This window comes from Scatophagus argus, chromosome 3 (assembly GCF_020382885.2).
Source record: "Scatophagus argus isolate fScaArg1 chromosome 3, fScaArg1.pri, whole genome shotgun sequence".
Taxonomy (NCBI): Eukaryota; Metazoa; Chordata; class Actinopteri; family Scatophagidae; genus Scatophagus; species Scatophagus argus.
The window spans coordinates 14,474,792-14,485,959 of NC_058495.1; the positions used below are offsets into that span (position 1 = coordinate 14,474,792).

An 11,168-nucleotide genomic window follows, 5' to 3' on the forward strand; every position below is an offset into this window, starting at 1 on the left:
AATTCTGTGGCTTGTTCATGTTGTTTTACTATTTGAGGATTATATCTGCTGTCAAACTGTACTATACGAGAGTTGAGGTTAATCTGCATCCTGAGGGACTTGATACTAATCATAGTAATTATTTAACAGGATGTGCGTATGACCTAAGACATTAACACACTGAAAGTGCCAAACAGTTTGTTTCCAGTATAGAGCTATAGTTTACCAATGCAACACTGAACTGTCCAGTAATGTTTTGCTGAAATCTGCTTTGGATAAAAAAAAACAAAAACTAGAAACTGGAATTTTGGTCAAATTCATCCTCCTGGATGATCATTTGATGAAGTCACTAATTTCACAAAGGTAGTTTAAGAACACTGGATTTGAAATGTAAGGGTTTTCACACTTTCTATGTAGTCCAATTACAGGATAAATATTTAATATTTGGTTCAAAACACATCACTCAACACTTGGCAGATCAACTTTTCATACTCAATTTTCTAGGATTTGGATTTGCACACCAGAAGCGGCTGAAACTCAATGTCTGATATCACCAAACCAGATATCTGGTACACACACACACACACACACACGACTCCTCTCTCCCTCTATTCGGTCTAATACATTCAAGTGGATATACAAGGCACCCAGAGACAAGAAACTTGTGGTAAATTTGAACAGAGTTCATTTATTGTTCAATACACCAAATGACAGTTGTTGGTAATCACATGTATTTATGGTCCATGAACAAAACAGCTGCCGCTCTGATGTTGAAAGCTCAGTCCAGCATCTTTGCCATCTTCCAGTCAGACGTTCACAATTGGTTCCATGAGATGTGCAGTCATCTGGACCCAGGTTTGAGGCCTTTATCCGACCGATGAAGGCTCCACAATCCACTTCAGCCACACGCGTCAGTCATCAGGAGAGGCTCCGACGGGAATCGCAGCTGGCGGAGATGAGGACTTACTTGGACCTCTGCCTCATCTTTCTCCTTTTACGCTTCAGCCTGTAGAGGGTAAAGACAACCATTGACTTTTAATGGCTTGCTTCAGACATTGCCAACATAGGTACAATTTTGAACAGGTACCCCTAAAACTGCATGGATACTTTTTAGACAACTTGAAAACATTCATTAGATTCTCCTTTAGTGGTTAAAGACTGCATATTAAGCAGCTAATCATAACTTAAAGAATCAAGACTGTTAATAATGGCAGGCTGTTAAAGCTGGCCATTACTGCACTTTTAAATCTGTGACCGATGTTCACATGGGCACTTTGCATATATTTAAAAACACAGGTCCATTACCATTTTAAGCAATGAGGAATAGGCTCCAAACTACATATAGTAGTAGACAGACCTAAGTGGTAAACTGAATGACAATTTAAAAAAAAAAAAAAAAACTGACACCAAATGACATTACATGCAGTTGAATTTTCAAAGTGGTATCAAATATTTAGAAGCATAGCTGGTCTGGACAGTCATGTTCAAAGGGTACAGAACATTGCCAATATTGGTTATAATCAACATGAAAGCAAAGTTTCACTAAGTAAAAGACCTTAGTGATTATGACAACCAACTCCAAGAGGCATCAGAAACAGATCAAGTGTTGGTGCTCGAGTAGACTGCAGTGTATTTTAGTGTATAATGCACAATGACCATTTCTCAGACACACGTGAAACGAAATCCCATAAGACAGCTTGTAGAAACTAGTAATTTGCAGAGAAAAACTACTGTTTCTTACCTGCGCATACGCTTCTTCCTCCACTAGAACACAAGAATAAGAATTTATTAGTGAGCAGTGGGAGCTACAAGTTTTCCCTCCGACTTACTGACTATGGGCAGACAGCATGCACACTATGATGAAGACCAAGTAATATTCAGCAGCCCAAACTACCCTGGTAAAGAATATTAAACAGCAATGACATTCTACCATTTAACACACCGCTACCTCAGTCCATCGTGTACCATTGCTAACACTACAGCATGCACCAAAGCGGGCGTTTCTGCAACATTTCAAATACCTGACATTATTAACTGCTTAATTTTACAATAACATTCTCAGACTGATTAAAGAAGAAATGCGTTGAGAGTAAAGGACCCTTTTAACAGAGTGGCCTGTGTAAGAAACGCAGAGACATGCTCCTATGCTAGCTAGCAGCATTGAGTGGAACAGGAAGGAGGATGTAAAACACCAAATTACTGATATTGAATGGTTAACTTACCTTGGCTCTCATCGTGTGGAGAGATTTCTGTGAAAAGGAAGCAAACGAAATAATTAGTGACTGTGGATGATTTGTAAAACTTGATGATTAGATTGGATTCAGCTAGCAGCGAAGCAATATTCCATACCTCAAAGCGAGAAGAGCAACGGAAAGAGGATGTGACGAAGAAAGAGGGCGGTATTTATAAGAGTGGTGAGGTCATGTTTAAGCGCCAACGGTGGTTTCTTGGCTCTTCGGGAAATGTAGTCTAAATTGAATAAAAGTTTTCTTTTGTTTGTTGGTTGATTTTTAATCTGTGTATGGCGCCGCAGTTAAACATAATAGTCTATTATCCATAAAGTAACCTGAAGTTTTGTTTAAAAATGTGTGAATTTTCAGTTCATTTACAAATCTAACAACTGAATTAACCTAAAAAAAAATCCTGCACCAGCCATGATAATGAAATTTTATTCTTTTATATTTCCAAATCATAACACACAAGACAATGTATCTGTAACAAAGTTCATTCTTGACCTTGGAACTAGCAGCTAACGATGCAGTATCACCTCATTTAGATAAATACATCTGATCTGGAACTTTCATCAACTTATTACGCGTCTTCAAGAATACATGAAGCGCAAGACGTCCTCACACTCATGGAAAAGCAATTCAGGATGAGGCTCAAATGATATTCACAAAAACTCCAGTACAGTTAAAAAACTAATAATTTTTCTTTTCTTTTTGCTGTTGGTCGTTATTAAAACCTTGTTATTACCTATTTGACACATATGCAATAAGTCCTTATTTTCTAGATAAATATTGTTAAAGGTAGACTGCATACCCTTGATCACATAAGTAATCTTTTCTAAGGCAAAGTCATTATTAATTCAGAAAACCATTTGCCTATCCTCGTCCATTCACCTCCTTCCAGGTTAGTTTGACAACAATTTCATCAAATGACATCAGGTGTTCATAGTAAATATCTCCTATTTTTTGTAGACCTTGTTCCGTCTAGCTTTTAAACCCTCCTCTCCTCCTCCTGGAAGCAAAGAAAATCATTCCAGATTGTACTAAACAGTGGGAGGGAGTCAGCTTCTTTCAGGATGTTTCCAACTTGGTGCCCCACACTGATCGTGTTTCTAACCATCGGGTTCTCGGTGTCCTCCTCTGAGTAAAAGAACATCAATGCTGTCAGCTGCGGTGCCCAGTGGTACCATAGCAGGTCAGTATTAAGTTTCAGATAAAAGCAAATTAAATACACTACACACAATAGTCTAATACACAACAATCATTGAAAAGTTAGCAAAATCTCAAATGGTTAACAAATTTCCATCCCATGGTGTATCATGGTGGTTAATCCTACTGATGCTGCAGCTTAGTTTTCATTCACAATGCGTGGACAAAAACCATTACAGAAAACAAACAAATGTAGGAAAATGTTTTTATTTCATTAAAGTTCCATCGCCCACTGATTGAGCTACAAAGCAAAGATTTTACTTTTGTCAATGCTGTCCCAGCTCACGAGATGAAACTCAGACCTGAACAGATCTTTTACTGGTCCAACTCCACTGAAGACACCCATTCAACCTTTTCAAAGCTTTAACAGCTTCAGTTTTCATGTTTCACAAGACTAATGACAAAGTGAAGCAAGTAACAGGTGTCACTAATAAAAAAGTTTTTTTAAAATTGAAACCTATAGATTCCTTTTCTCATAAAATTCAAGGGGAATGGCAGTAAATGTGGCAGTTTTGTTCCCTAAAGTCAAGCTGATTACAGATGTTTTTTTTTTGCTTGTACACTTAAAAATATTCATCCTCTGCTCAGGTTATTGCTTAAAAAAAAAAAATCTAATTCAGTTATGACCTTGATGACAGAAGCATAACCACAAGCCTTCACTACAGTAACTCTGATACAAAGGCCATCTGTGATATTATGAGCTGTCATTTGCAGTCAGTTGTGTTACATTTTTTGGTTTGTCATGAGTGAGACAAATTTATAATTTAACCCTTTACTGCATGGTGTAGTTAGAAAAGAAAAAGTTTTTTACCAAAGGCCTCAGTAGTCTGATAATGTACTGGATGACTAAACTCACGGTCATCATTACTATTCGCTTAAGAGGTGACAAAGTTTTCATCAACCTCTGAATAAAATATCAGAATATTTCTTTTTACTGTAACATTTGTTGACAATTATAAAAATTTATATAACTCATAAATTTGATGCCAAAAGAACATGTAACAATTATGTCCCGCCATTTGATCAACAGGAGAATCCATAATGGATAAAGCTATTTGCCTTAGAGGAGATAAAGACTGAGTTTATCAACATGATTCAGGTTGCTGTTCGCAGCATCCAGTGCATGTCCAAAATCCAGATCGATCCAGTCGTACTAATGCCCACAGTGAGCTGCAGTTTTAAGTAAAGGATATTTTCAGCTGCAGCAATAAAAACCAAATGACTTTTAAATTCTAAAAAGCAGGTGCCGGTCACACAATTTCCATTTACCAATTGACCATTTGAAGTCTTTTCAAAGATGTACAACTATTTGCAAGTGTTCTTTATTTCCTACTCAAGTGAGGGAAGAAAAGGCAACAGTCTCTCAGTTCAAGGAGAAAACTAATGATTGCAGTAAAGGGTTAAAGCATGTTATGAATTCATCAGTTTAATTTGTGAAATCAGGTGTATTAGGAGTATAATGGGCAGAGAGTTTGGGACAATTTCTCATGATTTTTCTTGCTGCTGATTGGGGTCTTCCATGTGTGAAAAGGCAGTGTTTGTTTATTCTGCAGCTTCTGTGTCCTCAGATGGCTGTCCAGTGGCATTTTCTGCTGTCTTTGAGGCCTGTAGGATGTGAAGAGAGATGTACAGATCAGTAGATAAGATGATGGGAAATCAAGGGGGTAAAAATCTAGTTTTGCTCATGGTATACACAGAATAATAATCTACCTTCTTTTTCTTTTTCTTCTGTGTTTTACGGCTTGCAGAGCTCTGTAGTAAAGTCTGGGGAAAAGAAGAGTTTCAGTGTAGTGAATAAGACATTTAATGAAGCCAGTTGCTCTGTGATAAAGAAGCTCCATCAAAGCCAAGTGAATTCACAGTCTTCACACCTTTAGATCTGGATCCTGAACTTCATGCTCTGACTTGTAGAGCTCCGGATCAAACGGTCCATTAGTGATTCTGTGAGGCCCGTTGGCCATCAGCAGCACTGTGAACTTAAACTGAGCTACAAACTCTCCTGGGAACAAAGGCACGGAAGGAGGGGGAAGCAGTATATAAATAAGTGAGAGCTGTTAAAGAGATAATATAAAACAACAACAAAACATAAGCATAAAGGGAGAGTAAAACTCACCCTCTTTCTCATGCAGCACACTGAAGGGCTGTAGCAATTCATGTTTGGCACACTCCACCACACCGAGACGGGCTTTGGCCTCATCCTCGAACGCCCTGATGGAAAAAATGGATGGTGGTATTAAATAAGTGCTTAAACCAAAGGATATCCATGTTCAGCTTGCTGTAGATGTATTTAAAATGTCAGCATGTGGTGGACAACATATTTTAATATCTACATGTTCAGTGTATTGTTCGGACCTAAGAGTAAAGGGCATGGCATCAAAGCGTCGTTCCACTTCGCTGAAGAACGTACGGGAAGTTTTCATCTTCAGCCCGTACTGCTTACTGGGGTCCCTCTTGTAAATGGTGGTCCTCAGACCTCCATCCCTGGCCTGATTGTAAATCACACAGAGAATAACAAAAAACACATGTCTGTACACTAAATACACAAATATTTATTAGCTACAGCAGAGGTGTACACATTCTGCAGCTGTGGGTAATGAATAAAGTAAGAACTGAGAGGACACTGACCTTCCCTTCTCCGGTGCTAATCAAGACGTCCACAGCATAGACTTCATGTACCTCAAACTCTGCCTTCTCATGGTCCTTCCTGAAAATGAGTGCCAACAGCAGCCCGAGAAAAAGAAGAGCAACATATTTTGGACTCCACCCTCAAAGTAAATACAACTACTCAAGATAGTTACACCACAGTTAGTCAGGATAATCCACAGATCTGACTGTGGATGGATTGAAGAACTACAGTACTGGGCTAAAGACAACGTTCTGCTTTTCCAAATGTAATTGTGGTTGTTTGGTTTCAGCATCGTAAACAAATTCCATTCATTTCCATCATATTGGGATATGTCAAACTGAAAGTTATTGTCTAATCAGATAGGGATCTGGTTGCACAATAAATGATAGGAAGTGGGGGGGGGGGGGGGGGAAGCATATTAGTGATTTGGGTGATCCACAAGGTAAAGATGCAGTTTACACAAGAAAAAAATAGTAGTGTCCTCCTCAAAGCTGAAGGTGACTTTAAATGCATATGTGTTTTCCATACACACCGTGCCTGTTTTGGGATGTGCTGACAACTGGTATATTATGCACAGTAACCCACTGTATGATAGTCGAACGATGCCAGACATTAGACACCGCGGCTCAAATTAGTCAGATGTTTAGAAAAATTTCTTGAGTTCATGAAAATTCAGGTCAACTCCAGTCTTGCTGGTTTACTACAAGCCAAAACTCCAACAGAACATTTCAGATTTCCCTCCCAGCCTTCAAAAATGTACCTTTGCTGGTCTGTTGGGTTTTGAATGATGGTCTTCTCCCCATCTATGACATGTTGCTTTAGCTGATGAGACAGCATACCTGTAAAAACAGAGGCAGGAATACTAAATACAGGGAATAAAAGAACCATTTCCCTAAAAACGCCCACTTGCACCATAACCAATCCATAACTACTGTTATGTGAACAAAGCTGAAGGGATTCAAAAAAGGAAATTTAAGGAAAAAGTCATCCAAATGCAAACCACTCACAAGATACTCACCTTCAATTGGTGAGCATTTGAATGACTGGGCGATCTTGTTCCAGGCTTCTGTCACTTGAGTGTTCTGATAAAAAGAGTAAATACATTACTTTCACATGCAAAATAGAGTTTTGTGCTAAATGACTGTTAAAAATGTAAATAGCTAACAGCTACAATGCGGAGTGAATTTATTTTTGCTTGTATTCAAACCATGGCCAAAAACGCGATTTTTTTTTTTCTTTTTTTGCTCAACCTGATGGATGCAGGGAAGAACAATATGCAGCAGAGCCATACTGCCTTCAAAAGACTCAGGAAGATTAATTTTATACAATGACATATGTAGCTGAAGTTTTAATTTTTCCGAACAATGCCCGTCTAAGTCTTTTCATGACCATTGCCACTGTAGAAAAGGTAATATCTGTGGAGATGTGGTTACATGTACCTGGTTGCCAGGTTTAACAAGGCGAAGAGCTGCTTCTGCACACAGATGAGCCGCTTTGATTACATCAGCTTTCCGGCCTGTGATGGGGTTTTCCTGCAGACACATCGATTACTTAATGGTGTGCTCCAACAAGAGGACACAAAACAGGGACTAAAGCTGTATTTTAGAAATGCCCTCACCTTACTGGCTCCCACCACAAAGCTGTGAGCAACATTGGCAATGAAGCCGTCAACATGAACGCCTAGATCGCTATACGAAATAAGAGGAAAAGAAGGGATGGGAACATGAAATAACAATAAAGCAAATTAAACTGACCATGAGTCAAATTCACTGCAAGTTTAACTGCTAGGCAGCTGTCAAGATTACAAGATGTTGACACCAAATCAATCAAATGAACTCAGGAAGGACAAAATGCCAACTATACTCCACTTTAGAAAATAAGAAAACTAACAAAGACTACACAAAAACCAATGAGCACAGACAAAAATAAAACACTTTAATCTATTATGGCCATTAAATGAAAGATACACTCCAAGGTGAATCTCTTTTGGCTGTACATCAGCTGGAATACAGTAAAGGACTTATTGTGAATTCAAGGGGGCTGCACTACAGACTGCAATAAATTGAACAGACGTGCCCACAGAGAGGTTTTGGCCAGGAATGTGTGTAAAATGAAAAAACATACAAACCTTGTGTAACCACATCACCATGAGCTAAAACAAATGTTTTGCAAACATTGCAGTTCTACACATAGCACAAAAGACATTACAGAGGACAAACACATAGGTGGCACAACAACAACTAAGATGAGCCGAGTTCCTTTTTCAACACACACTACATTACATTAGAAAAGCATGATAAATTGGATTCAGCAGATGGGTGGCCATCAAAGCTAAAATCCAACATATCACTTCAAAAATAACAATTACACCCATTCTAAAAAAAACCTTACTTGTCGTTTGCCACACAGGACAGATAGGAAGACGTGACCTTATTGATGAAGCGGACAGTCAACAACAAAGACCCTCACATACAAGCCAATATATCACATGGAAAGAAGGAAGGACAACACACTGGGAAAAGTCAAGACACACAAGAGGAAGAAGGGGTGGGTGACATTATTGCAGAGCGTGGTGCCTACATTTTGACCAGATCCCCATCTTTAAGTGTGTAGTCAGGGTCACTCTTCAAGGGAGAGAAGTGGCAAACACAGTTATTGACTGAGACGCTGGTGGGAAAGGCAATGCCTAGAAGAGGGAAAAGAGAACCACCGAGTCTTCATATTGGAAATCATCCACAAGTTTAGCAAGTTTAACACTATACAAGGATGGAGGGAGCGACACTTGAATCACCTAATAATCTTACACTGTCATACTCCGCCACCATATTAGTTGTTTTCATATCCCTGTTGTTTTTAAAGATAATCTAGGCTGTGCTGACTCGCACACAAACACACTAGGAACATGACTGCAGCTACACTCTTCTTGAAGGATCCACCACAGTTCACCCAAATAACAGCAGATTCCCTGAGGTCATGTTTGCCTCACCTTTCTTCATTTCCTTCTCCTTCTTGAAGACCTTTCCAGTCTCGGCCATGATATAGGCATCTCCCTTCTCACAGAGGCTCAGTACTGACACACCGGGCTTGGCTGCTTCCACGACCAGACGAAGGGCCTCTGGAGGAGACAAGTAGCATAGGATTCAGAACAGTGGAGGAGGAACAAAGACGAGCAGAAGCGTCAATGTAGTACTGATACTGTGATGTGAGACCAGACATCACCTGAGACATCCTCTTAACAGAATGCATTAGAGATATTTGACTGCTGAAATTGAGAAAAAATATACACTGAATGCATAATTTATGACATCAATCAACTCCTATTTTAACAACATCAGAGGCCTGTACTATAAAGCGGGATTTGTGGTTTTCTACTTCCCATGGCACACCACAATGGAACCCTAAGCCGCATCTCTAACCTGTTCTGTAGCAGGTTATGCTCGAGATAACAGATCAGAACGTATAAAAGTGCACCATACTGACCATTAAATTATCTGGAAAATGACATTACCAATCAAAGAAAACTGAACGCGGTCATGGATGCTTTGGGAAATACTCGGTTGACTTATTGAGCTGATAATCACCTCTGTCTGACCACTTAGCGCAATTGCAGTTTCTAGGGTTAGCAAAGCCAGATAACAAAAATACATCCTGAGCATGCTGAATTTGCTCAGTAGTGCAATTCTCTTAGAAACAGTGTGATTTTGACCAACAGGAATACATGACAGATTTTCCTTCAGCTGATTTACATTTTTGTATTATAAAAGTGACGGAATCTTGATAAATTAATATTCGACGAAATAAGATTTGTTGTACTTAAACACAACAACAAAAAAGGTACACACTGTTGCTGAAATGCTTGGCCTAATAGCAAATAAGTTTCCTATTTGTGGGCTGACAATTCGTAGGTCACATAGATATTATGCATCACTATTGTCCAACTCAGTGACAGTGTTCATAGTACAGTAAGATTTTAAATTGTGTTGGGAGATAGTGACAAAAGATTTCATTCATAGCTCCAATTTTTGAAGTAACTTTTCAATTGCAGTTAATAACTAAGTATTTTCATTTGACCAACAACCCAAAACTGTCAAATAACTGGGTCTGCAAATACACAATGAAGATACCGATAATGTCACCTGAATAACGTTAGAGTGACATGCGAGCTGTAGTCTTCATATTACTCCAGATAGATCAGCGTCTTATGTTAACGCTTTATGTAATTTAACATGTGACTAATACACAATATTTAAACGGAAAAAATTAGTTCACTCTGATGGTGTAAGAAAGAGAACCATGAACACGTAACTAACGTTAAAGTGGCTTCTTATCTGTGACTGACTGTTTATCTCTCAACTCGTAGCTAAACGCTTGCTTAACATGCTTGGCTAGCTGACTGTAATGGGAAAATGACTGAGCTATGTTAGCTGGTTACTTAGCACCCCACGTTAGTTAAACAGACAGACATCTCCCTTCAGATAAGCTTTAAGTCAACGTCGGGCAGCAGTAACAGAGGAGCTAGTAATAGCTAAAACTGACCGAGCTGCACCTGCTAGCTAGCTAGCTAGCTAGCTGACAAGCCAATTAGGTTAGCATATGTGTGCCTCGCATGTAAACCACATGGCTGCTGCTGCTGAGTGGAAAACCGCTAGCTGGTTGCACGACAGGCCGAAAAGAGCAGGTGACGAACTGCTACGTGTTTAATGTAACTTACGGTTGGCGATGTCACCACCCATCTTGTACTTGGTGACCACCAAATCCTCGGCTATGGTCTGCTCTTGCTCCTCGTCCGACATCTTGGCAGCTGAGTTTCAGTTGCTATCGGGCCTGACACAGCGACAGTTTCCCGCAGCTCCGTTCGGCGCTGACCGTTGCTGCCTCCGCTAACGCCGGCTTCCTGCTGCCCTCTAAGCCCCTCCCACTTCATCGAGACGCTAAGGACGTCACAACGACCCAAACCCGCCAAAATGCAGCCTAAAATATCTTGTATACGTAATGCTCTGTAATGAGTGTGTCGTCGATGTTCATTCGTTTCCTATTCAAAGATAGTACCTCCTAATGTCCTTTCAGTATAAGTGACAGAGGACCTCGTCTTGTGCAAAAATGTATTCATAAATTAATAGAAATAT

At 39.5% G+C, this 11,168-nt stretch overlaps 1 protein-coding gene and 1 long non-coding RNA gene across 2 annotated transcripts; both read right to left on the reverse strand.

Annotated features, from left to right (window-relative positions):
• Positions 1-647: 647 nt before the first annotated feature.
• On the reverse strand, positions 648-2,428 carry LOC124056460. The gene is made up of 4 exons (XR_006842977.1): positions 2,329-2,428; positions 2,202-2,228; positions 1,721-1,743; positions 648-985 (listed from the first exon to the last, which is right to left on the reverse strand). It is a non-coding gene; the product is annotated as an uncharacterized LOC124056460 (long non-coding RNA).
• Positions 2,429-3,607: 1,179 nt separating this feature from the next.
• pa2g4a (proliferation-associated 2G4, a) lies at positions 3,608-10,977 on the reverse strand. The gene is made up of 13 exons (XM_046383917.1): positions 10,754-10,977; positions 9,029-9,157; positions 8,623-8,728; positions 7,661-7,730; positions 7,482-7,574; positions 7,061-7,124; positions 6,803-6,881; positions 6,042-6,120; positions 5,769-5,902; positions 5,530-5,624; positions 5,288-5,415; positions 5,127-5,180; positions 3,608-5,021 (listed from the first exon to the last, which is right to left on the reverse strand). Exons 1-13 carry the CDS (start codon positions 10,833-10,835, stop codon positions 4,959-4,961), a joined length of 1,176 nt encoding a protein of 391 aa, XP_046239873.1. The 5' UTR covers positions 10,836-10,977; the 3' UTR covers positions 3,608-4,958.
• Positions 10,978-11,168: the final 191 nt, after the last annotated feature.

Excerpts from the sequence above, each read along its gene's own strand:
- pa2g4a (XM_046383917.1), bottom strand. The coding sequence starts at position 10,835 with ATGTCGGACGAGGAGCAAGAGCAGACCATAGCCGAGGATTTGGTGGTC. Across the intron at positions 6,121-6,802 it reads AACCCAACAGACCAGCAAAG|GAAGGACCATGAGAAGGCAG; the intron begins GTACATTTTTGA and ends ACTCATTTTCAG. Across the intron at positions 5,181-5,287 it reads TTCAGGATCCAGATCTAAAG|ACTTTACTACAGAGCTCTGC; the intron begins GTGTGAAGACTG and ends TCTTTTCCCCAG.